Raw genomic sequence first — 26,691 nt, forward strand, 5'->3', positions numbered from 1 at the left:
ATACGGGGTGGTCTCGATGCGCGCGGCCCCAGTGACACTTTGCGAGACGGTGCACGGCCGTTTTGCAATTCGAGAACTCGCCAACATGTTTCCGTGAGAACGAGTTTTACTATTTCCCGCGCTCGATACTCAATGCCATATCAACGCCTCTTTCTGTGTGTGTGTGTGTGTGTGTGTGTGTGTGTGTGTGTGTGTGTGTGTGTATTATGTGAGGCGATAGCTTTAAGTACCAAAGACATATTTCTCCTTTCACGTTACGTTCTACCACCGATGCAAGCGCGTAACGTTTCGCAGATGCATGAACAGCACATTCTAGATCTCGATAATGCCTAATGATAAAGAAAAAAAAAAAAATGCCCGGTTTCTGCGAAATCCACTCGACATGCTCGACGAATGTAAAAACATCGTTGCGTGGTTCTTCTCTACTTGGAACGTCGTATCGGAAATATGATTCCGTCGAACGTCCGTTCGTTTTACTGATAAATCCGAGATGATTCATCGAAGATTCGCGCAATTACCTACCGCAGGTCGATCGCTTTCTTCGTTATCATTTTCGCACGATAGCGACATGCGGGCGATAAATCGAGGTGAAAGGAATATCGAGGCACGTCTACTTGGAAGAAACGGAAATGCGATTGCGTTAGCACGAAACCGCTCTCGGCTCTCTCGACTGGCTTCGCACACGTGCGTTCTCTCCGCTGCGAAAACGCAGGGAGAGACGCCAGTCGTAAGAGAAGGGAAATACGAGCGACAAGTGTGTCTTAAGTTTCCGCCCGAGATGATAAGTTTCGACCGAGTGACGAATGACAGGGGGGAGAACTCTGACTCCTTTCTAATCACGATATACAAACTAGCTGGTGGAAGAAGAAGCGGTTAGGCGAAAGGCTTAGGAATCCGGACGGGCGGCATAACTGATAAGACGGTCTTAAATAATCAATCCCGCGTGCAGTTAATCTCGTGCCGGTGAATCGTGCCACCGGCCAGAGATGAAGATGTTTTTTTAAATACCCAGGGAGGAAAGGGAAGGAGAAGGGAGTCACAATGTCGATGCGGGGCGCGGTCGATGGGTTTTCACAAGAAGTCTGGATCGAGGGGGGAAATAAATCAGATGTGCTTATCTGGCTAATAAATATTTAGCTAATAGTCAGTTAATCTATTCCAGATACGGTCCGAAAAGTAACCCGATATTTATTATTGCCACTCGAACGTAGTAGAATGCTCACAGCTGCGTTGACTTTTACACGCTCCTCCGTTTCTTTTTTTCCATGTATATACACGTATGTCTACAAGATGTCAAATACAAATTTTAAAAGAACCGAATTTTAAAAGAATTTTGTTGAAATATCTAAAAATTTTATTCAGATACGGATCTGAAAATAATTCTGTTGAGACCATCAAGATAATTATATAGGACATTGAAATTGAAAAAAACATCAAAAATTTTTGCAGTTGTTATTATATGCTTAGTGTTCTATACATACATATACAATAATTTTTAATAACTTAAAAATATTTTCATATCTACATCTCGATATTTTAACAAAATTACTTCTTTCCGCGTTGATTTTTCAGCAAAATCGTTCTTTTCGTGTTCTGACCGATTTTAATAGCGTTCAAAAATGATGCATTATTCGAAAAATCATCAAAAAAATTTGTTGTTTCACAATTTTACAAAATTGCATTATACGTTATGTTCCCATCGACGATGATTACGATCTCGCAGGCGTCGTGTCGCGTTCCGGGAAGATGATTTCCTGAGCAGCCGAGTCCTCAAAGAAGACACGACTACCCGAGTCGCGTATCACCATGTGAATTTCGCATTCGGGGAGTGCATTTAGATGCAGATATGCGGACGCGGTTAAATAGCCAGAACGACGATGAGAGAGAGAGAGAGAGAGAGAGAGAGAGAGAGAGAGAGAGAGAAGATAAAAGAAGAACAGGAGGAGAGACAGCTACCGGAGAGGGAGACGATGAGAAGGGGTGAAAGACGAGGATGGATGAAGATGAAGGAAGCGGAAGATGAAACGGTCAGATAGAAGGCTGAGTGCCACGTGCGAACCATGGCGGGCAGGTCTTTTCGCCGGAATTGCGACTGCGATCAGCCACGTTTCATCAGTCGTGGGATAAACTCGGCTGCTATGAGCGTTAAACGAAAACTGGGGAGGTAACGTTCTTTTTTTTTTAGTAGAGTTTCCAAATCCGGATGAAAGTTTGACTGTTATTCGAATGCCGTGATTTATATAAAGAACTGTCTTGCTAAAAATTTAGTTAAATATTCGGAAAGAATGATTTGTATGGAAGAAAGCATTTAAAAATTAGATAGCTAGATCTGAAATTTGTTGGGTCATCAAAATTATGTAAAATAGCATACTGATGATGCTCCAAAAAATTTTTATATTTCAGCAATCAATTTGAATATCCTACATGATTATCTTGATGATTCAACAAAATCATTTTTAGCTGTGTGGTCTAAAATTTTTAGACACTTCAACAAAAATGTTCTTTCCGTTTGCGGGTCTGAAAATAATTTCGTTGGATAAAAATAATTATATAGGACATTCAAACTGGCTATTAAAATAATTTCAAAAATTTCAGTGTCATCATACTTCTTACGTATTCTATATAATTATTTTGATGACCCAACAAAATTATTTCCAAATGTCTAGCTAAATTTTTAAATATTTTAATAAAACTATAAAGTAGACGCTATAAATGCTACATAATTCATTCACAGAACGCTACTTATATAACATATTCATAATCATAAATTGCCATTCAACGATTAAGATTTAATAAATGAAATCAATTAGAAATTGCGAATATTTTAGGCACCAATTTTATTAATTCGCAACAAACTTTTTCTTGATCGGATAATACTAAAGTCCGACAGATTCCAAGTTACAATCGATCGAGAATCTAAGGATTGCTGGGAATTAAGACTATCGGCCTTTTCTATCTTCGTGGAGATAAATCTTCCGGCGCATCTATTTGAAACCTATTACCAGTGGATTTTCTTCCGATGTCCTCGGAAATCCTTGTACACGCTCTCGAGCCGTGCATCTTCAATAATTTACTCTTAATGAGACATTACACGTAAAAATATACACAGAACAGTATTTCCCTAAATTTGTTCCATTCTTGTTTATTAGACTTTCTAAATGTCGACTCTCTCTCCCTCTCTCTCTCTCTCTCTCTTTCCGTCTCTATCTTCTTTACAATCGGTCGCATTAGGAAACAAGCTCGGCCCGCGGTAGGACGATAAATTTTTTTGAATAAAAAGAACGGCAAGATCTCCCGGCGGAGAGCCACCAGCGTTCGCCTTCGATCGAGGCGGACGCTCGTGGAAGGAAGAGACCGTTACTCTCAATGGACCAATGGCCTCTGTGTGTTTCTCGCCTTTCCATTAAACGTGCGGGCGCGGGGCGCGATCGCGTCGTCGTCCCATCCCGCTTTCCTATTCATAGAATAAATTTCGACGAAACGCGCGAGACGGAAATCTATCCGATTTCAGCGTCGTTACGTTACGTTATAGAGAATCCGACTCGACGATTGACCTCCCGCGGAAGTATCGGAGAGATATCGGGACGCGTTGCTCGCACTCGTGGAAATAGTCGGATCGGAGAATGTTTTTCTCCATCCCGTTGAATTCTCTCGCGAGTCGCGCGGCTTTATCGAATTTCAGCCCAAGTGCAAACCGATATTCTTAAAGGGAGCGAAACTTCTTCATTTCGACGGTCATGATCGGATTACGACTTCTTAAGCATGGAAATTAGCTTCGCAAGTAAAGTGGCAGGAACGAAATCAAAGAGCGCCGTCGTTAGTCTTTCCTAAGTGGCTTGGAATTTTCAACGGAAAGTTTTCCCCTCCCGATTTCTTCTTTCCCTCTATTTTTCTTATCGATATTTCGATTGGCAGATTCGAGATAAGTTTTACGTACTTTATGTACCTTTCCGTAAGAAGACTGGAAGGCGTATAATGTTTAATACGATTTTCTGGTGTTTGACAGTAAAGTCAAAATTATACCGGATACTCGGAAATTCTCACTCTCCGCGTCGACTCTCACTCTAAAAATTAAGTTGAGAGTCCGGGACGAGATTTAAATCGACGCGAAGTAAGCTACGGGGTCAGCGAGGGAAGGAAGGCTTTAATTAATTCCAGCCAGTACGTTTTTCCGCCGATGTCTTTCATCGAAAGTCGTCGTGGTCGGGCAGGCACCACGAGATAGAATATATAATAGAGCGTAGCGTATCTCTTCGGCCCTTTATACGAGTTTTGACCCTCGCCGCCAGCATCAAAGCATCTTTTCGCTTCGAGCCCACGGTAGCCCCCGTCCTCCCTCCGACGGCTTGTTCAAATACTCCGAGCTAATTCCGTTTGCTTGTATATTAATAACCGCCCCGCTATCAGCTGTAAGGGCGCTTACTTATCGCGTTCGGGATATTAATGCCGACCGGAGAAAAGTGATTAAGCGACGGAAGAGCATCCACAAAGTGTGTTTCGCGATATCGCTTCCCTACGTACGATTAAAGTGTAGGTAATCTCTCTCGATCTCCGCGCTTAATTACAGGAAGCAGAATTGCGAAGATGTCCGGATGTCTCTCTCTCTCTCTCTCTCGGATGACGGATGCGTTTATTAAAATTAAAGTGTACTCAATTAAAAACAAAAAAAAAAAAAATAATTTTTAACATTCTCTTCCGTCACGCGCGAGGAGTGTCGCCTTTTCGTTTATCGATGAGGTGAGCTTCAGATAAACGATGCTCGGCTAATTGGATCCGGATCTGTCTGGGAAAATTATTCACGCACGGAAAATAAATTTCCTGTCACGTATGATCGAGGTTAATGGCGTGCGTGAGAGGACGCGCTAATTCCTACCCGAGAAAACTGATTAGACCGAGAGGGCAGGCTCTCGTGAGAACGCTCTCGTTTTTATCAATCTTGCTTTCGGGCGACGCGACGCGACTTCCTTTAGAAAGAGGATCACTCGGAGAGGACGCGGATCAACCCTAGACTAGCCTAGAGGAGATTTCCCATTTTAGCTTGCGCGTACAGCGCGCGTTCTTTGTACGAAGAGGCGAGCCATGAATGTGAATTCCTCGACCTGGGACATCGTCTCTCGTCATCTACGACCGTCGGGCAATGGACAAATCTTGTCACCCGTCCGATCGATCCGTGGAACGTGCAGGACATAGAATTTCGACCGGGAGGCTTGTCAGGACTGAAGGACTGAGAAAGATAGTCCGATAAGCAGCGCTCGGAAAGACGATGTTTGAAAAGACGATTTGGGGACTGTGGCTCGTATTACTGACACTAAAGCGTGGCGCTCGTCCGTGCTTGAGTTTTATTTGCCTAATATGAGAAAGACGTTCACAGTGTCAATAAGCGACAGGAATCGTCGTCCGGACACTTGGCGTTGAAAGTGCGTCAAGGAGACAAACCCTCGGGCTTTGGGAGGAACTTTAAAGGCTGGTAGGTGTAACTAATATCGCGGCTGTTTTTATGAGGAGCACGTGCGCTCGAGAGGCCACGAGAGAGAAAGAGAGAGACGGAAAAGGAGGGAAAGGGAACGTGTATTTGGACGTAGCATTTCCGACGGGCGAGGATGGAACGGGAGGTGCAAAGTGAACTCGAGTGGTTCACGGAGGACGAGGCGTGCAGCGAGAACGCTCTTTTTCGGGTCATTCCCGAAAAAAAAAGATCAGACTCCCGTGCGTGGCCCGCCGGCCCGGCCATCCCTCTTCGGTCCGTTTCGTCCGAGGGGAGAGGCGCGTCGAACGTTTAGCACCCAGAAAAATCAACAGCAGCCTCAAAGAACCTTTTCAAACAGAGCGTTACGCTGGCCGATTAGCGCCGCGACACTAATGATCAATGTTGCGAGAAAGAAAGAGAGAGAGAGAGGGGGGGAGAGGGGGGAGAGAGGAGAGAGAAAAAAGGAGGACATCCATGTGCACGCGTGTATCATACTCGATCGTTTCACGATCGGGGACAGAAAGGACGGACTTTTGACGATTGAGCAAACACAAGTGAAAAATAAAAAGTTCACAGCGACAGGATGAGACTTTTATAATTTTGATGACGAGGAAGAAGCGTTAAATCTAATCGAAAGAAGACCGTTTTTTTCCGCGAAATTATGATATCTCGCACGTGTTACCAAGGTATCGAGTAAAGATTAACGTAAGATAAATAGAAATATTGACGAAGAAAATGGAGGGATATAATGAACGTGTATAACGAAAGTATTACGGTATAAGCTCCAGGAGTGTCCGGAGCGAGTCGACCGAAAAATCGGTGCCGCGAGTTTATCGTCGCGATCGAATCGAAGGCTCGAACGCGAGATATCCGGCCGACACCCACGTAGGGTCACGGAGGAGGATGTCCCTCGTGCGCGCGAAACTGCACTCTCGGTGCCTACGATGTTTAAATAAACATCGCGCGTTCCTCTCCTCCTCCCGCTCCCCCTCCCCTCCCCCCTCCAACCCTCCCTTTCCCTCTCCGCCCTGTCTTTTCGGCCGGCACCTCTGCCGTGCCGGCGCGGCTGTATCACTAATTTGTCCGTTCAAACAAAAAGCAATTTGTTACCCGGCTGGACTGACTCACGGACCGGAGCGATGCATACGAGCGGTCCGAACGGAGAGCACACGGGAGGGAGGGGGGGGAGGGGCGGGTGGTTTGCTGGTTTGCTGGAGGAGAGAATCGGCGGAGGTAGAGATAGAGGAAAGAGGAAGAGGAGAAACGCGGGAGAGGGGCTGGAGGCTGATTTAAACCTGTCTGGCGGCCCGCTGCGCGCTTAACAACTGAAAAACAAACATGGCGCCGAGAGAGCGCATCGGCCAGCGGGAGCCCACGTATGTGCCGCGCGCGCACCGAGACTATAAAGTGCTTCTGGTACCACCGGAGCCCGGCCAGTCGAGTTCCAAAAGATCTCTCTTCCTCCGCGAGGGGAGAATAAAAAATACAGAGAGAAGAAAATGTCGGGAAGTCCTGGAATTTTTTTTTTTCCATCTAGGCGCCCCCTTTGTTACGATCGCCGGAGGAAAGAGAGGGAGGGAGGGGGAGATAAAGGGAGTGCGAGAGAAAGAGAGAATGAATCGCGTGAATCACGTGCGGCGATCCCGCGAGAGAGATATTAATTTATGTTTGAGACATTTTTAATATTTCCCTTTGGCCGCGCGCGGAAAAGGATGCCGAGCGTGCGAGCGGAATTCCTGCGTCGACGGGAATTTCCCCGTGTTGCTGTTGGCACGTCGAATATTTCCGTGGAAAATTCGCGATATTTAAGAAATTGTTTCGTCCTTCCGCCGAGAAGAGGCGAACCTGCTCTTACTTTTGGATTCTCGATACTTTTATCGCCCGAAGAGTCGAGGGAGGCTGCTACCGGAATGAATAGTTTCCCTCTTACGTCGCGTCGAAGGGAGCAAACATTTTTCGCCAACTGTTTAAGAAGAGATCGCTCTCTCCCTCGCGTCCCGTCGCGGCATGCGATGAAAATTTTTTTCGATATACTTACGCCAGGCGTGCTAGCTTGAGGCCCAAACGGGTATCTCGTCCAATCGAGTTTCTCCTCTGTCGTCGTGTCCAAGAGAACAACTGTAATCACAAAGAAAATGCAACGTGAGTAGATCCGCTCGAGGTGTCATCAATTCGTATTGTATCGCAATTATATAAATTAGATTCCTATCTCATTTATATTTTTATCCTTTCTTCTTCTTTCCGAATTTTGAGATTAATAAAATCCATCGAATTCGAATGAAAAGTAGTGAAAAATGAATTTTTTAATTTTCCTTTTATATTTGCATTTATTCCGATAATACGATTCCTTTAATTGTATTACATAATCGCAACACCTGCCTACCAAAAATAATCACGTGCAGTAATGTTACATTACAACACACGCGCGGTATCAAATTAAGACTTGTCTGAGTCCATCTTAAGAAGGACAGTAACTACGTGCTAAAGTTATCGTGACGAAATCGACCTATTGAAAAGGGATGGGAACACATTCCCTCTCAAAATGGCGGATTGTCGAGGGCGCATCGCGAGGGATGAAAAAATATCACGAAAGATGAATACGGCGAGGGAAGGCGACAGCCAAAGGAAGAGAAGGAAGCGAGAGAGAGAGAGAGAGAGAGAGAGAGAGAGAGAGAGATAAAGAGAGAGAGAAAGGCACGTAGAAAAAAGAAACGGAAAGGAAGATCTCGCTGTGTATCGGTGCATTCGCATAGGAAACCAAGTTCCGCGCTGTCCTGCATCATGCTCGTCGTGGTGAAGGTGGCGGTGGTGATGTTGGTGGTAGTGGTCGTATCGACCGAGTCTGGGCCGCCACTAACCCTCCTCGACTCTCCTCTCTCCCTCATCGTTTCGTCGATCCGTTCCTCCTCTCTTCGCCTCTCATCCACGCGCCCGGCGCATTCCTCTCTTCTTCGTCCATTCGTCCTCTCTTCTTTTCGCCTCGCGTTCTTTGTATCCCCGGCGCCTTTTCTCTCTTCAGCCTTGGCAGCCCGTCCGTCCTTCCTTCCTTCCTGCATCTCCTTTTCTTCCCGTTCCATTCTCATGCTCTTTCTCCGCCTTTCTCCCTCCCCTCTTCTCCTCATAGTCACTTCATTCTCCGCCACGTTCTCCTCTATTTCGCGATACCCGCTCGAATCTATACTCGAGCCAGGTTGGCCACGTCGCCAACCCTTAACAACGGTCGTTCTCGTGGCGCTTTTATCCGGATACCGGGTCCTTGAATTCCTAGGTCGAAGCGCGACGCGGATGCAACGTACCCCACCCAGCCACTCATTTTACCCACCCATCTATTTCCACCCCGTCGTCGACGCGGATGGAATCTCAAAGGTGAAAACTGCACGTTGTAAAATCCATTTTTATTTGTACCATTTTTTTTTTTAACTCCTTCTCTCCCTTCGTACTTTTATCTCCTCGCCCATCGATCTCCCTCCCATCCCACAGCCGATCGTTTCGACAGAGGCACTCGCGCGAACTGCAATTATCTCGCTGCATCCAGAATCGATGCGGAGCAGAATGTGAGCGACAGGTCGCGTGCTCAAAAACAAACAAAAAAAAAAAAAAAAAAAAACATGCCGAATGTAACTTTGGGATTAATCTGGGACAAAGTTCCGGTCCAACAGAGTCCTAAACAAATTTTCAGGCGATTTCAATCTAAATTGCAGAATAAAACCTTCTCTTTGTTGAATCGTAACAATTTTTGTTTTCCATCTAAATGGAAAGGCACGTACTACCGCGCAAACACTTCACACGGGAAGGACACACGTAAGAATATAATTACGCGAGAGTTTGATAATGGCGGGCATTAATATCGCGAAAGGATACTCCGTTTTAAGCTCCGCGCGCGCGCGCGCGCGTGCGCACGTGGCAGGATCGGTTGCCCTCTAAGTCGTCTCATTGTGAAGAGTATCTCGTAGGAATGGAGTTTGCACCGCAGTGTGCCGATCTAATTCGAGTGCTCTTGTAAAGAACTTTTGGATATATAGTCGCGCGTGCGCATCTTGGCGCAACCGAATTCACGAAGTGAAGATCTCCGAGAGAGAGTTTGCCCCTTCTACATCGCCTCTACATCGTATCTAATAAACTTCGCGGAGAGCCTTAGCAGATTGACCTCGGGATTATTCTCCGACGCCAGCGGGACTTTACTTGACGAATATCCGAGCCAATCCGCGGCTTGATAATCGCGTTTCTTCAAAATTTGCATTTTAGACGGAGCCATTTCCGCGCCGTCCCATCGGGCGTCGGGTGTGTTGCGCCAAAGGAGATATTTATCTCCCGAAGGCCGAGCAAAGGGGGAGATGTAAAAATAAATTACGGGATGAACTCGTCGGATCGATTTGACGTTACGTTCGCGCGACACGAATGAACTTGAGCCACGTAAGAAAGAGATATGTCTCCGCATAGAAATCGTCGGGTTTACTCGCAGCCATTTCCAATCTATACATATACACTGCTTGCTATATCGCTGTGTACCAGCTGTATAAAGGTAATTCCGGGATAAGATAACTATAGCCACTGGCATAGATGATCGCGGAAAGAGATCGCGCTAAAGTACTCGGTAATAATTTCGACGAGCATGAGCTCTGGCAACAATTTCAATCGACTGTCATGACGTTTTAGTAACTATTCAAGCGTATCACTACTATAGCGGCTACTATTAAAGGAACCGCAAGCGCTGGCCATTTTCATCCTCATATATAAAAGGCTATAAAGATTGCATTTTCCTCCACGATCAGTTGTAACGGTCGATTTCAAGTCAACTTCACGTTACTAAAACTTTATACTAAAATTTTATTTTCAGGAATAAGAGAGAAAGAGCGAAAGAAATGAATTGAAATTATCAAGGAGTAGGTACATGAAATATAGAGATATTTGGGGGCACATCCTGTATACGCCTTAATACATATTCCAATTCATATTTTCTTTCGCCGTGACTTTTACGCCGTCTGTCTCACGCTTTTTAATACGTCTTGATTTATGTACTTTAACTCTTGGCCTTCGAGGGTTCGTAGGGCCAACATAAATTTCAGGACTTTCCTCGATTAACGTTACACGGGGACATTACACCTCGCCGCAGGTGTGTGGCATCACGAGAGAAGGATAACGGTGCGATTCGAGGATTCCTTCGTGCTGGTCGTCCGCATTATCCGCGGTGCAAGACGGTCATCGACGCGAAAAGAGAAAGTGCAGCCGCCCGTCTCCGGGTGCAAGTCGACGACGACGACGACGGCGGTGGCAGCGGCGGCGGCGGCGACGGCGGCGGCGGCGGCGGCGGCGGCGGCTGTCACATGCCGCATCCGCGTGTGCGTGCGACACGTGCATTATGCGCCTTCGCGTCCATCGGACACGTGTCACATGACACGAGCCATGTCGCGGCGTGAGTCGTCGTGGAATGCCGAAAGGATGAGCGGCGGGAACGGGAAAGGGAGGGGAATGTTAAAAAATTACGGACCTTGTTCCTGCTCTCCCTCCCCCTTCCCTCCTCCCCTTTCCCTCTGCCCCCTTTCTCTCTCGCGACTTGGATCATAACCGAGGAAAATGCGATTACGTACGTTCAATAAAAGCTCGCGGCTAAACGAACGGGAAGAAAAGACGATATCGCGACGTGACGATAATCTCGCGGGCCGATGTAACCGTTATTTTGCGGGATGTTCGTTGCGGTCGCAACGCGTAAGTAATGCGAACGTTTTAGTATGGACTATCGTGGAATATCGGGAATAAACTTTTTATCGCGAGAAAAATTTCGAAATCATGTAGCGCTTAAGTAGCGATCGATCGGACAACAGTTGTTTTCAGTTGTGCAAATTGGAGTGATCAAAGTCTAAAAATAACTCTCCTAGATACATTCGATCGATTCTCCTTGCGATTCTACTTTTCGCTAAAGAACTCGCTCTCAAACCGTGTCCGATATCGGTTATACAATACACGGATGCAAGGTGAAAGAGCACGTTCGGATTTTCGGTTGACATCCGAGGAAACGAGCTCATCCCGAAAGAGCGTTCCCCTCGCTCGAATTCAACGAGATCGACGTGGATCGACAGCGACAAGCAGACAAGACAATCATACACGACCCGAGACAACTTTACTAGTTGTGGGAGGAAGGCAAGAGCAGGAGGGCAGGCGGGAGGTGAAAGGACACGGTGCAGGGCCTGTCTCGAATTACTATTCCCGCGTGTGTTTACCGACGAGCGGAAACGACTTAACGGGCAGGTCGGTCGTCGTGAAAACGACGATACATCCTTCCTGCCTTCTGCTCCATCCTGTTCCCGCGAACATTCTGAATCGTCGTCGCTTGTCCGTTCCACATCGGGGAAACACATAGGGCGTCTCAAAAGGAGACAATTTCGAGAAGGTAGTAGCATCCCCACGTGAAACTTTCAGACGACTTTTCTTCGATGAAAATTTGATCGGACGCTACAATGCGATTTTTAAATTTTTACCGTAAGGTATATCTTGGGAGGAGGATAAGAGTTTCTCATAAAAATTCTATTACATATTTGAGAGCAAAGAGAAGTGAAATTTTACAATCTGTTTGCCTGTCGCCCGACGGAATTTCTTTACTTTTCAACAGTAAAGTAACTTTTAATTAGACGGAATTTTCAGCATAGGGCGTCTAAAACTAAAACTTTGGGGCGCCCTGTATGCGCTCTCGTAACATACATAGATCTCTCCCGGTGCTGCTGTATGCGTGCATTCACGTCTGTGTAGGTACTGTGTGTGCGTGTGTAACCGGTGTACAACGTGGTCCCGCGAGAGGTACCGAATTTAAATTTCAAATTTGGAGCGTGTCGCAGGGTGTGACGGTATGCATAGCGTTGCCCGCCGGCTCTAACTCACTCCACCGATGGTGCGTCTTCGACCCCTCCTCTCCCTCGTCCCTCGTCCTCGCCGCACAGTCTGTGTGTGTGTGTGTGTGTGTGTGTGTGTGTGTGTGTGTGTGTAAGCGGCCCTCCCCCCTTTTTCCGAATCTATCGAGCATATATCCCGCGGTTCCTCTTATTCCTTCCATTTATCTATCTATCTTGATTTTTCGTATTATTCAAACGAGAGAGGAATCTCTCTGATCTTATCGATCAGCGAAAGGAGCTTCCCCTTCCCCCCTCGTTTATAAACGCCTCAACTGAAGTGGCATACACGATATCCCACGTATCTTTCTTTCCGCGTGTGTTTTCAAGTTTTCAATTTCGAACCTCCACCTTGTTTTAATACGAATTATTTATTTCGATACCTATTTATAAAATGAGCTGATTCGTTCCGGTATACTTGTGTCACATGTCTGATGAAAGTGAATGGAAACCGTGTCACGGAACACAAATTTGCTACTGAATGATTTAACTTCGATTAGGTATGGTGACGCGAGTAATTAGTTATAGCGTCAGATTTCAAACTGTTCGCATAATTTACGACAGCGAAACTGACATAATCGATACAGGCTACAAGATTTAAATGAAATTAAAGTAGATACGATCACACAGCAACCAGCTCTAGGTGAATCTTTTTTTTTCAATTAAGAAAAATAAATTCTATACTTTTTTGTGAGAGAGAAAATATATTAAATATACATTATGTTTTTTCCCCACCGTTCATGAAAGTGTGTTAAATCACTGTCATACGCCGAACCTTTCGCAACTTAAACTCGGACGCCGCTTATATCCACTGTATCAAGATTTGAAAGTCTTATATTGAAAGAAATACCAAAATTATGCCTCTGACGCGCAGTGTTTCGGGCCGGACGGTCGCGTCAGTAGTTAACGAGGCAAAAGAGACACCGCGGGAATCGAGGTCGGTCTCCTCTCTCTCTCGTCTCTCCGAGGTCCGAAACCGTCGGGGATCTGTCGACCCTGAGTGATCGGCTCGGTCACCGATGTCGGCTGGTCAGCTTATCTCCCGCGGCTTCCAATCGAGCTTGCGCAAGGCGACACCGTTCCGTGTTCCTTCTCTCCTTCTGTCCATCATCCGTCGATCGATGCACAATGCGTACCTCTAATCAGAGACTCGCGCGCCCGCCCGTTCCGTCCATGACCGAAGAAATCGGTGTGCTTTTCTCGCGACGATAAATCAATAGCCGAGGTCGCATCAGAAGAAGGAGATGGATGACGAATGACGTAACGGGCCTGTCCTTACCGTGCTCGGGTCCTCGCGTAAGAGGTCGACCCCTCCGCGCCTGTAAATCCAAAGAGATCCGCGCGCGATCGAATCGCAAACGCGAGAGAGAACCTGTTGCCCACGTCACGAGGACGATTAAGATTACGATTTTGTCTTCCGCACGCGCACGCACATATACGCAGAGATCCGACCGGGCCTGATCTCACGACGATATAATATCGTTACCGTTCCGCGGTTATCATTCACCGAAACCCACCCGCGGTGTCGGTTCCCGATGCTAATGCCCGTCTCTCACAAGCGGCAACGGAGATTTCGTATGCGCAGCTTCCAAGATCTTCTCTCTCTCTCTCTCTCTCTCTCTCTCTCTCTCTCTCTCTCTCTGTCTCTGTCTCTGTCTCTTTCTCCCTTTCTCTCGAACGGAATGGAACGGAACGAGATTGCCGCCAGTTTCATCAAGATCGGCACGGACACGTAAACGGGCGACGTTACGCTCGCCGTCCCTCGCGTTTCCCATCGTGCTCGCGCATCGAGGAAGTATTCCAGATTTTGATACCGTTATCCAGATTCCATCTTTATCCCGAGCGATTTGCATTTTGTACGTCGGAGCGTCGGGCGAGGCCGCTCCGTATCTCGCCTTCATCTTCGCTTTATGATTCTTAAGGTTTAACGAAATATCCGCTTGAAATAGTCGGTCTATTCGATTGTATCGCTCGGTCGGCTTCGACTGTCATTGTACCTCGTAATTTCGAACTACGGTTCGTATCGTGAAACATCTAAAAATAAACGACGAGCATAAACAAGTAGGCGAATGTATTATTCACGTGACACGCGAAAACACAGGAAAATAAAAAAAGCAATTATTTCTCTTTCGTGATAGAGAGAAAAGATAATTAAAAAGAATTAAATCACGGTTGACAAATCTGTCTCATTCTCTGTCTCATAATTAATAAATGATACTCCTGAGATTTCTCTCGCGGCGTCTTAATTACCAATTCATTTGTCGACTAGATCGTCGCCGTCGCGTTGACAGCGCCGTCGAATTGCAAATCGGAATCGCGAGCACTGGAACTCGATCGATCAGCGGCGAGAGAATCGAACCGCCGGGGTATATCCGGGCGGTCTCTTCGCGGGCGAGGAAGTCACGTTTCGCAATTCCGCGCCTCGAGAAACCCTTGCGCGGCGAGGGACGCGTATGTGCGCTCATCTAACTGCCAACATGGCACATGCGCTCGCTCGGATCAGCCGCGCGGTGCGGACGAACACGAGAATGGGACGGGCGGGCGAGGAAAACGAACGAGAATGAGAGAACGGCGCGACAGTGCGAGGAGGAGAAAGAGACGGGAAGAGGGACGCCGAGAGAGGAGAGACCACCTACGTCTTACGACGCGCGCCCAGCGGATATTCAAGAGACGGTGTACGTTCGTTCCTCCACTTTATTTCGGCTCTAAAAATGCTGCTACGAGGTCCATCGTGACACGAGTGTCGCGCGGCTCGTCTTTTCCCCGCATATTCTCTCTCTCTCTCTCTCTCTCTCTCTCTCTCTCTCTCTCTCTCTGCCTCAACGAGCGACGCCTTCGTGCCTTTGCTTTAACAGCATTCCAATTTGTCAGAATCCCCCTCTGTCCCTTTTCTTCTCTTCCTCTTTCTTTCTCTCTATCAATTATCCTTTGTTTCTCTCTCTTCATCTGCTGCCGTCCATCCACGTGCATCCCTTCTCCCTCCAGTACCGGTGTATCGCATCTCGAATCATTTGCCAGGGTGTCGTTGACTCATCGTACGAGTTTTAGTGTCCCAATGGGATCCGCGGTTTATTATTCGAATTCACATCGTGTGAAAAAGATCGCGATTAGGAATATAATCAACGCAACACGATATAGACATAAAGCACAGGTTGATAGTTTTCATATTTCTGATGTTTTCTTGTCCAAAGAAAACCGCTAAATAAACTGTACAAAAAGACATTTTAATCCTAGAGTCAAATTTTCCTCAAAAAATTTTTATCATAAAAAATTATTGATAATTAAAAATTATTGATAAAGAAAAAGTTAAATATTTTATGATTCTTCAAACGCAATATATATATTTAATATTTATTGTGGTCTAAATTTTATAAATATGCAGGGATGAAGAAAAAGGATGAGGTTATACATCCCATATATTCAAGAATTAAAATCCAGATGCGTACAAAATCGTAACGCATCACACATATTCCTATCTCGGAATTTATTCCTCGATTTCATTTACGCCACCAGGCTTCGTCACCCCTTCCTAATCTTCCCGATCGCGGAAGTGGCTCTCTGAATTCGTAGACGAAATTACCCTTCCGAATGATGGGTGAATAAGGGGAAGCGTAACGTGGGGAAGTAAAAGGGAGAATTCCCCGGGAGGATGAAAAAATATGAGGTGCTCGGTAACTTAACCCCCCAGTCTCCCGTCTCCGCGGGGGGTCCCGTAGACCCCCCCCCCCCTCCTAGCTTACTATCGTGGGTCCGACTGGGCGGCATAAGAAAGGCGGCAGGAAGGTAAACGGATGTGACGCGGATGGTAGACGCAGTTCTGAACTCGGCCCACGCCACAGATGGTCCAGCGGGCCCGGGTGGAATTACCATCTACATAACGTTATTATGTTTGCGCATAATGTATGTACACGTGTTAAATCAATTATTTAGAAAATCCCCTTCTCTCTCTTTCGATACCGCGAGAAACCGAGCGAGCCTCGAAAAAAGATTAGATGGAAGAAAGAACCACTGGAGAAGGAGACAGCGAGCGAGGTTATTATTCGATAGACTCTCTTTCCTCTCTCCTTTCTTCGCTTCCTATCTTCCAGCTTCCTTTTCCTCTCCCGCCAGCGGCGCTCTTTGCATATGGATCTTGAATTTCAATTGTGCTTTTCAAGTACAGCCCCCCCATTCTTTTGTTTCCCGTCGGCCGCCTCGGCACTTCCCAAACCCCACTCCCTTACGGTTCTCTCTTTCCAGATCTCTCTCTCCTCCCGAGTCTGTCATTCTCCTTCCCCGCTTTCTCATTCTTTTCGCATGAAAAGAGAGAACGCATGGAAAGAGAGAAAGAAAAAAAGCGTTTATTAACATTTTAGAATAAACTTAAAAATTTGTATAATTATGCGCCAAAGAAAATTGTTTCTTGTAATATCAAACAATTGTACACAAATGCAAATACAAGATAGAAAAGAAATACGAGCATAAAAAAAGTCAACGAGAGTTGATTACAATGCAAAATTATATATATTATATATTTAAATAGCTAATCTTCTCTGTCGCAATTTAGCTTTCTCAGGGTAGATTAGCCACGATTATCATAAATAAGCACGAAAATAAATGACTAATAAATGAGAAAGAAGGAAGGAAGGGAGAGAATCAAGAGCCAAGTTGTATGAATCATTTATGCCGGGATATGGCCAATTCGCCGAAATATTTATTTGTTTCCGCGCAAAGTCGTGGTCCGACTAAATCCAAAATAAATAAGAACCATCATCCTTCTCTCATCCTCCAGCCGTTCATAAATTTTCCCAGCGGTATTAACGGCGGACGATACACGCGGCAGCAGCGATGTAGCATTCGTGGTGTGAAGCGAGCTTTAATTTATCTTACGACCCCCGTGCCGCGACGCGTGCATCTATGTTCTCGCGAGAGCGAGCGAGCGAGCGAGCAAACGAGAGACAGAAGGAGAAAGAACGGTCTCTGTATTAGCATGTAAATCACATCGTGTGAGGCTTTTTGGAATAGAAACCTTCCGTCCCGGGCGCGACAGCGATAATCGAATTCCCTAATCTAAAACAACAAGGAGGACGTGTGTAAGCGGAGGATTCGGCGACCGTACATATCACTACGAGAGCTCCTCTCTCTCTCTCTCTCTCTCTCTCTCTCTCTCTCTCTCTCTCTTTCTCTGCCTCTCTGCTCTTCCTTTTGCTCGATTCGCTACTCCATCGAGTATGCCTTCGCCAATCTTCACAATCTTTCCTTTTTTTCGCGATCTTAAGTCGCGTATTATTATGTAAATTGCTATCAGGCCGCGATAATCAAATTAATCGTCCCAAACGACTGTCGGACAAAGAGAACCGTACGATCTGCCCGGCCCGTTCGATCCCCTTGTCTTTCTCGCTCTCCCCGCGCTCGAGTCATCACTGAGGAGAAAAATAAATTCGCTTGACAACATGCTCCGGCCCGATTTCGCCTCGTTTTTGATCGTTTCTCCTCCCGACCGGATGACTCGATTTCTTCCGCGTTTCCACCGCACCTCGGGTCCAGTTTTTCAAACGAGCGAGAGTCCCGCATCGCTATGTAAATTACCGCGTGAGCTCTACAAGAAGGCATCCCTATGCCGTGATCGCGATAATTAAATTAATCGGTCTAAATATTCGCCGAAAAATCATCCTCTGTCCCGAGGAGAATCGATGGAAGGAGAGAAAGAGCCGGAGAACCGGATCGACTCCGTTTCGGCCGATTATATTTCTCGTTATTCTTTTTAATTGACTCGGCGCGATCTCGCTGGCGCGACCGGCAAAAACAAAAAAAGAGGATAAATATCTCGTTAGAATCGGGTGGGCCATATCGCGTCCCGCGTTCCTCGCCTCCTATGCTTTATTATTTTTCTACCGCATCGTCGATTCGCCGAAGCGATCAGCGAAAATCATCGGAAAATTGCCGCTACCCGACGCCGCGTCGCGACGCTCCGCCTTTATCCGAGATTTATGCGGATCAGTAATCCCGCATACCGATAATCCCCACATGCGGACGAGAGAGAGAGAGAGAGAGAGAGAGAGAGAGAGAGAGAGAGAGAGAGAGAGACGGCACCCATATATCCGGCTTAATCAACGACCCCGAGAGAAAAAAATAATTCACGATTGCAGTTGCACGTAGACGAGGAATATTCCGGATGCGTATAAACAGGAGGGAAGGGCCGTGAAAGAGCAGTGTTACGGGAGAAACCCTCGGGATACCCCGTATATTTTCCACAACGCGATTTGTCGGCCACCTGTCCGATCGGCAGTATTATACGACTCGGTAATTTCCACATACCGGGAATATTAGACATCGAAAACGTTCCTACGCCTGCCACTATACAGGGTGTTTCAAAAGTAGAGGGCAATCGTTCGGGAGATAATTGAGGACCCAAAAGAGAGAAAAAATTGATATGAACACGAGTCCGAAAAATGCGTTGTTATTTTCGAGTTATCGTCGGTTTTCATCGCCCAGAATACACCACACGGAGATATGACAATTCGTTTAGCAACCCTTGGCGAGGATCAGAAACTTTTCGCGACTTCTGTGGTATTGCTGAAGTAACTTTTATTTGATTTTATTGTTAAAACTCATAAAGAGTCGTCTCTTCTTTCAATTTTGACAAAAAAATTCGAAAGCAAAGCAATTTGCAATTTCAATGTAAACATGGAGTTACTTGAAAACAATATATCCGGACCTATGTTTAACCTTTCTTTTTTGTTTTTGGATTCTCATTTCTCATCTCCCGAATGATTAACCCCGATTTACGGAACACCCTGTATAGCCAGAAATATCTACATGTGTATCTACGTTCGCATTCACATGGCCGGCACGATTGCGACGTGCCACGATTTTGCACGTGTCTTGCACGCGTGCGTAAGTGCTCGGGCATTTCTCTTTCTCTCTTTTTCTTTCTCTCGCTACTTCTCTCTCATTTGGTGTGCACCTTGTGGGCGCGATTTATCTCACAAGAGAGAAAGAAAGAAAGAAAGAGAGAGAGAGAGAGAGAGAGAGAGAGAGAGGGGCCGGTTAATGCGTTCCGAGAATCTATTACCGGCTTCCCAATATTATAATTATTTTATTAGCGGCTCGCTCATTATGCTCCTTTTTACGGGCGAGCAACGGCAATTACGATTATTTTTTTCCGCTTTTGCCTTTGGTCTCTTTTTGTCTCAGCTCCGTATGCTACCGGCTCTTCCGCGTAACGACAGCGTCTTCCATAAAAGTGCTCGGCTTTGTCCCGGAGGACGTAGCCTCGGAATTCGGATGACGAATCACGTTTCAGTCTATAAACGCATTCGATTAATCGTACGATGTGTTCCGAGAAGGTACCCGCTTTATAAATTATTTTAAACATACCGTTGATAAATATAATCGGGAACTTGGGAATGAGAAAGAGATAAAAATCAAGATTATCGCTTCGAGATATTCAACATTGCAAAAAACTACTTAATTGCATGTAGCGAACCGTCTCCCGCGAATAAATAATGCACCGTAAGGTCCGTGATTTTTGCTAATATACCGGCATATGAAATTTTATTAGCAATCTTCAAGACGCGTGGGTAATGAGATAGATTCGAGCGGACGAAGATACCGGCAATTCGTAGAAATAATTATAAAATAGAATCGCGGGATTCGTTTGAGTCACACGGCGATGACCATTCGCGCAGAGATGATTTCCGAAAAAAAAACGCGATATTGATCAGCCCGCGAAGGTTGGTTCGGTTCGTTCGAGGAGTCGTTAATCAGCACGATGAGGGCGATGAGAGGGTTCATTAGCAAAGCGTTCGCTCTCGCGGTCGAAGGAGATATTTGCGGTTTCTCTTTCGTTTCGCTCTCCTCCTCTCTTTTTCTCTCTTTCTTTCAGGCCGGCCGACGCGTTCCCAAGAATCTTTCAATTCCCCAGGCCTACAGGGTGGGGTGTATCCTCGCGTGCGTTGTTAAGATCGAGATTTTATGACACGATCCAAAATAACGAGGAACCTGAGTCAACAGCGCGCATAATTTATCTCGTTTCATTTCTCGTTCGAATCACCGGTCGAGTTCCATCGACGGGGTGACCTCGGTGGTCCGCCCGATGGAAATGGCGAACGATCCTGCGGCTCGGAGTGGTGCGCCCAAAACCCGGGTCATCCCAAGTGTCCCGATAGATGCCCGATTGCCCGATGACGTCGACGATTTAAATCGTCGTCGGCCGTTAAAGAGCATTCCTCGCGTTACCCGTACTCGAATAAATAAACGAGACGATAAACGTCTGCGTTCCAGAACTCTTGGTGCGGTAACCCAAGATCGCGCAGAGAGAGAGAGAGAGAGAGAGAGAGAGAGAGAGAGAGAGAGAGAGAGAGAGAGAGAGAGAGTATTGATCCGGTAACGATACGTTTTACACGCGACGCGAGCATAGATGCGAGTTGAAGTTTCAACACGTGAGATCGACTTACGGTCGTAGAATTAGTGTGATTTGAAACACGACCGTGCGCGCGCGCGCGCGCGCGCGCGCGTTAAAATCTTGAGGTCGCGCGGCGTTTCGCGGCGTATTTATGCTTAAATTCATCGCCAACGTTTATTACCAGGCGCGACGTTAAATGTCCGCGTTAAAGGCGGAGGCTCGCGAACGCGCAACGGCCGCGGCGGCGCGGCCATTACGCCGTCTTAGAAATGCACTTACGGCGCACCTGATCGTGTTCCGCACGAATACGCGAGAGACGCCAAACTCGTTTCCGATAGGTACACGTGAGACCTTCGTGCGTACCTGATCCGGCCGTTCCGCTTGTTCGCTGAACCCGAACCTTATTTAGCTGTATATCGCGCCTAATGTGCCGTTGCCGCCTCGATCGAGCTTTCATCTCGATCTCGAGCGTTGAGCCGTTCGTTCGTTAATACGCGGAAGAGAAGACGTTTCACGCGTCCGCTCCTCGCGACACAAGCGAGAGGAACTTATCTCGATGACAAATAACACGCCTCGGTGAGCATTATGAATTATTTAGAACGCCAACTCGTTCGTTTAAGACGCGTATAATCAAAGTCGCCAGACTTCCCTGCACGAGTATGCGTATACATTTACTTTCGAATATCGAAACAAAACGTACTTACTGTACCGGACATCTTATTTACGGTGTCGTTATAACGGCGCGCGAGAGGAGCGTGGAAGGTCTATCCAAAGGGATAGACGCGAGAGAAGAGATAGAGGATCCAACGGAGCGGTGAGAAATCACTCGTTTCTTTTTCCAGCTCTTTCTTTTTTCGCAGGTGTGGCGGTGGCGGCGGCTGCTGCCGCTGCAGCCGCCGCTGCTGCTGCTGCTGCTGGATGACGGAGGGAAGTCACAAATTTTTTCATTAATATGCAGCGAGACACTCCTAACTCCCTGCTGCTCGGAAAAGGTAATGTAGTAGCGGAGAGGCAAAAAGGGAGAAAATACTCGCGCGGTGTATGTGCCGATTCTTTCTTATGCGCGTACGCGCGCGCGCGCGCGCGCGTGTGTGTGTGTGTGTGTGTGTGTGTGTCTTTCTCTTTTCTGTATAGATGAGGCGTGTTCGCACGTAGGTGTAAAAGAGAAATAATGGTCTGCTAGGAAATGTAACCAGCCGACGCTCACGCCCTCGTCGCGACGCCTCGAGAGACTTTACGGGGATGAAGAAGGGAGGAAACGCACGGCCAAGAAACGAAAGCGTGCTGTTAGACGGCGGCGCACACGGGGAGGGGAGGGAGGGGAGGTATAAAAACCAAGGGGGGAGAATACCTATGTAAAATGCCGCGCGCGCCGGGCATATACACGTCGATATACGCCACTTTCGACTTCGAGAAGCAATTCGCCTCGTTCGATTCCCGCATATTGTTTCCCACAGCCCAACAAATTGCTATTCCCCTCCTAGTGTTACGTAATAAAATTATTGAAAATATCGTTTCACGGGATTAGTTTGTTTTTGCAGGGATAGCTTTGTGCCGTACGAAGGGATGATGTTACTTGGCAGATAACCAATCATAATTTAAAGTTTAGCGCAGGCATAAAAATTTACTTTTTTTAGGTCAATTTATTTCAATTTTGACGAAGTCAGATTCCAAGTTTCTAAAAGTTTCCTTTTTATTAGTACGAAGAGCTCGCGCATCTTCGTTTGCCTTTAACAAACTCACGATTTACAGCGCACACATCTTGTTCTTTTGCAAAATGGGACATTAGCGCAAATATACTGGCGATGCGCGGCATTTGGCAATCAGTTACCGACGAATTTGAATGCTCGGGACAGGATGCGAAGGAAGCGAGCTTTGACACTGCTGGCCTACAGCATCGAAGCCCGAGAGCTCGCGGAAATTATACCGGTTTGAATACCCGTCTGAAATGGGAAAACACGTAATACGGGGCTAACACCCCGAGTCGTTCGTCGTTGGCGTACTTCGGGCCCCGCTATTCGAGGCCTTTTACTGGGCGGCACGTCTAACTTCTCTATATATCTCTATACCTGTCTCTTCCTCCTCTTAGTCGGCGTCCTTCTCTCTCCCCGCTCCTCCTTCGTCTCGCGAGATTTTTCTCGACGATTAAAATTTATGCTCAGTCGTATACCCAGTGCGTGCATATCGCGTTTCGTCTCGCGCAATGCTCGTTTTGCGCCGAGTTACGCATACGTCCAAGGAACGTTTACACACATACAAACATGAATATATAGAAGGATGTATGCATATATGCATCGCGTGGTTTCTTTCTCTCTCTCTCTCTCTCTCTCTCTCTCACTGGCGCGCCGCATGTTTTTCCCGCCTCATCCTGAGTTTGACAAGTTTATTTGTCTCTGCGGCGCGAGATCGAGCCGCATCTCGCAGTCGTCGTCGTTGGAAAATCTACGAAGAGGAAACGCGCGACAAAGGGACCACCGATGACGGTTTCCTTTCAGCGGAAGCGAAATTGCGGTGGTCCAGCTGCGGAAAGCCCGACCTGGTGTATTTATAGGAGTAAGATTGGCATTAAAAAGGGATGGGCGACGGGGGACGAGAGGGGCGCGGTTTCGTCCAATCATCTGACGAAACAAAAAGCGTCAGGATGAAAAATACTGATTTTTATTCTGGCAGGTTGTACCGGGTCCGTCCCTTTGTGGCCCGTGCCACAGCTTGGGCCACCGAGAGCAGATATTGCACACGTCGCCGATGATATTGAATATTTAAATTGCATTGATATTTCGCAAGGGAGAGGTCGCGAGGGAGACAGAGAAGGCGTGCACGACAGCGTCGAGTTAAAAATATGAAGTTTTTTTCGGCGCGCCACAGAGCCGATTTGGAAAGATCGACCGACACTGTGATCGAACGCGAACGCGTCCCGTCTGTCCACGGGTATCGATCGAATCATCCTCCGACGGATATAAGTTGAGCGTCGTTTTCGAGACGCTGACAGATCTTCGATAGCGACGCTTGACAGTCTGAATATATTAATTCGCTTAGAGAGTCATATATTCACTTTCATTTGCTAATTGATGTCGAAATCAAGCAGAATTTAAGCGATTCGCGTTAAATGTGTGTGACACACTACTCTCGTACGGTAATTCTTTCAAAGCGTTTTCTCTTTGAGGTCGAATATATTTATTTAGAAAGTTTCTTAATATCCTCGGCGCGATACTAGATACGGGATAACGCGTCTATCTCTTCGCGTTGCATAATGGTTCGGAGAAGCGCATAAGCGCTTGAGTCGTAAGATGGTCAATTTCGCGATAGATGTATTTTCGCTGCGGTGCACCGATGCATCTGGAGGGATACCACCGCGAATTCCTCTTGCCCCCCCCCCCCTCTCTCTCTCTCTCTCTCTCTCTCTCTCTCTCTCTCTCGTCTCACGGTACCACAGCACTGTCGGGTTCGGTCAATGAGAGTAGCCTACATTCGTCGAGTGATCTTTTCCTCGCGCATGGGCAGCGCATACAGGGGGGGGCCGGAACCATAAGCCCTCTTCCACCTTCACATACACGAGTACATACGAAGAGAACCAGGTACGATCCTTCCCTTTCTCCGTCTCTCTCTCTCTCTCTCTCTCTCTCTCTCTCTCTCTCTCTCTCTCTCTCTCTCTCCTTCTCCTTCGCTCTTCCCTTCGTTTCTCAGACGATAGGGGACAAGTCCTACTCCGTCCTTGTCGGGCCGATAGGATGCTGCCAGGCTTCCTTCGCGTACAGTCGGGGCCCGGGATCAGAGTAGTAGGTTGTACAGGTATGCACGCGGTGGGTTGGCCGGGGGCATTCCTGCGGCGTTGCCGCATCTCTTACTCACCGTGCCCTCAGAGAGTAGAAGAGAAAGAGAGAGAGAGAGAGAGAGGGGGGGGGGAGGAGGGGGAGAGAAGGAGAGATGAGAGGTAACAACCGGCGGAGAAGGAGGGAACGAGAAAGGAGTCGAAGGAGGAAGGAGTAGAAGCGACGAGCCGAGCTCTCGCACGGCCACGAGCAGCTCGAACGAGTCTTTCTGCCTTTTCGCGGAGGCAATCGAGTTTGCTCGGGAAGAGAGGAGACTGCCTCTCGCGAGACCCGTTTCCCGGCTACTGCCGTCACCGCCGCTCCTTGCTCCCGATATTTCCCGCTCCTGCATCGGGGAATCGCTAACTTCTTCCTCGCTGCGAGGAAAACTCGCCCTTCGTCTCCTGCGAAGGGATGCGCGCGAGATGCTGCGAAAGAGAGCTCCTCGGAAATTCGCGCGTGGATGCGACGAGAGACGGAAGGGATCGTTCATAATGGGATTAACTAAAAAGTTTAATCAATCTCTCGAAGGAAGGTCACCCGAGGAAAGCCGCTGAAAGGCGGTGTCGATTAATGCGTTTACGGTAAAGGAATCAGCTGAGAAATTCGCGAGATGGAGGGAGAAGAACAATGGAACTTTTTCGCCCGTCGTAATTTCGATTTTCGTCTACTCCTGATTTCGCGTTAGCCCTCGGCCCTAATGTCCGCTAATGTGCAACGGAATCGAATGAAAGGAAGTTTCGAGTCTTGGGTGAGGTTTCGCCGGCTCCCTCGGCGATCGCATCGTCGGGGAGCAAAACGATGGACTCGCTTCTACGGTAAACGAGTTCGAAACGCGACTGGACGGTAGTAGCGAACGTAGCGCTCGTGAGGCCTTGCTTCGAGAAAGTAATTGAGTTTCGACCGCCGTATTACAGGACAATTCGGTTCGTCTAAAATTCTCAAAAGAGCTTGATCAAGCGTATGAGAAGGCGAGGCCAAATTACGTTATAATTGAAAGAAATTTCTGATAAGTTACAAAACTCTCCGATCGTAAGCTACTTTTATCATTTCCGCTACTTACATACAAATGAATCTTAATGTTACTTTTTTCTTTAATATCGTAAAAATATTGTTGTATTCAATTGCCGTCCTTTTAATATTGAAAAGGATCGCCGTTTTAGAAATCGATGATATCGGTAAGGTGAGATATCGAAGGAACGTGCGGGACTTCGGGAAGCAGTTTAGGAATTCGATTTCGCAAGACGTCACGCATCGATGGAGAATTTTAAGTTCTGGTAATTCGCGAACAAGCTTTCTCGGAGCGAGCGACGCTCCGACTGCGCTCGTATCTGTAAAGTTCGGGAACTAAGGTAATGGACGCGCGTCTTAGGGAGATCACGAGTGCGATCGAAGGATAAAGTTCGCGAATGTTGGCGGCGGAAGGAAGAGAAGCGCAAAGATATCGCGGAGGGGAGGGGGAAGGGGAGAGGAGTGAGTGGAGTAAGGATAACGAGGAGCTTGCGTTTCGTGCGAGTCGAGGGAAACGAAGTTAGCCGCCTCCATCGGTAGACATGGTCCACCGGGAACGGATCCTTGGCAAGTTCCATTAAACGCGTTACCGAGAGGGGGAGAAGAACTCCCGAGGGGCTACCGGGGAAACTTGCCGCGGCTAGTCCGCGGTGGCCGCGATCGCGGAGGATGTATCCCGGAGATCTCGGCACCGAGGTAACCGAAATTCGCCAAGAGCGAGGGGAACGCAACACGCGAGCGGGGGAACTTTAGCCTCGATTATTATCTAGTCGAATACATAAATACGAGACAGCGCAGATGGTTTCCCTACATCCGGGACACTTGGTGCGATATGTACGATATAATTATAAATTTATACAGATTATATACCACAAATTATATACATCGCGCGTCTTTGAACGTAATAAATATTTAGCCGAAGAAAAAGGAAGAGAATTAATCAACGCGAAAGAGTTTTATTGCTTCATTTTCTACTAATTTCTAGTGTTTAAATTCCCTGGCCGTAATCTGGGGAGGGGGGGGGGGCGTAATCTTTCGACCGCCCGTGCGCATTTTATTTTACATAAACGTTTCGAAAGCCGCGCCGTATAAAATAAGATGGAACGCCGCGGAGTTCGTGAAGGCGTCTCTACGTCT

At 47.1% G+C, this 26,691-nt stretch overlaps 1 protein-coding gene across 20 annotated transcripts in view; it reads right to left on the minus strand.

The window, feature by feature from the left end:
* Eph (Eph receptor tyrosine kinase) overlaps positions 1-26,691 on the minus strand; it is a 106,639-nt gene that overhangs the window by 33,335 nt on the left and 46,613 nt on the right. For all 20 annotated transcript variants that reach the window (XR_016138097.1, XM_089071595.1, XM_089071596.1 and 17 more), the window contains one exon: positions 7,506-7,585. Coding sequence is in view for 19 of the 20 variants with exons in the window: in XM_089071595.1 (XP_088927721.1) it covers positions 7,506-7,585 (80 nt within the window). In the remaining variant the exon portion in view is untranslated. The remainder of the gene's footprint in view (positions 1-7,505; positions 7,586-26,691) is intronic.

The sequence above is a fragment of the Pogonomyrmex barbatus genome, unplaced genomic scaffold (genome assembly GCF_055798465.1).
Source record: "Pogonomyrmex barbatus isolate J1 unplaced genomic scaffold, ASM5579846v1 scaffold12, whole genome shotgun sequence".
In the NCBI taxonomy this organism is placed as follows: Eukaryota; Metazoa; Arthropoda; class Insecta; order Hymenoptera; family Formicidae; genus Pogonomyrmex; species Pogonomyrmex barbatus.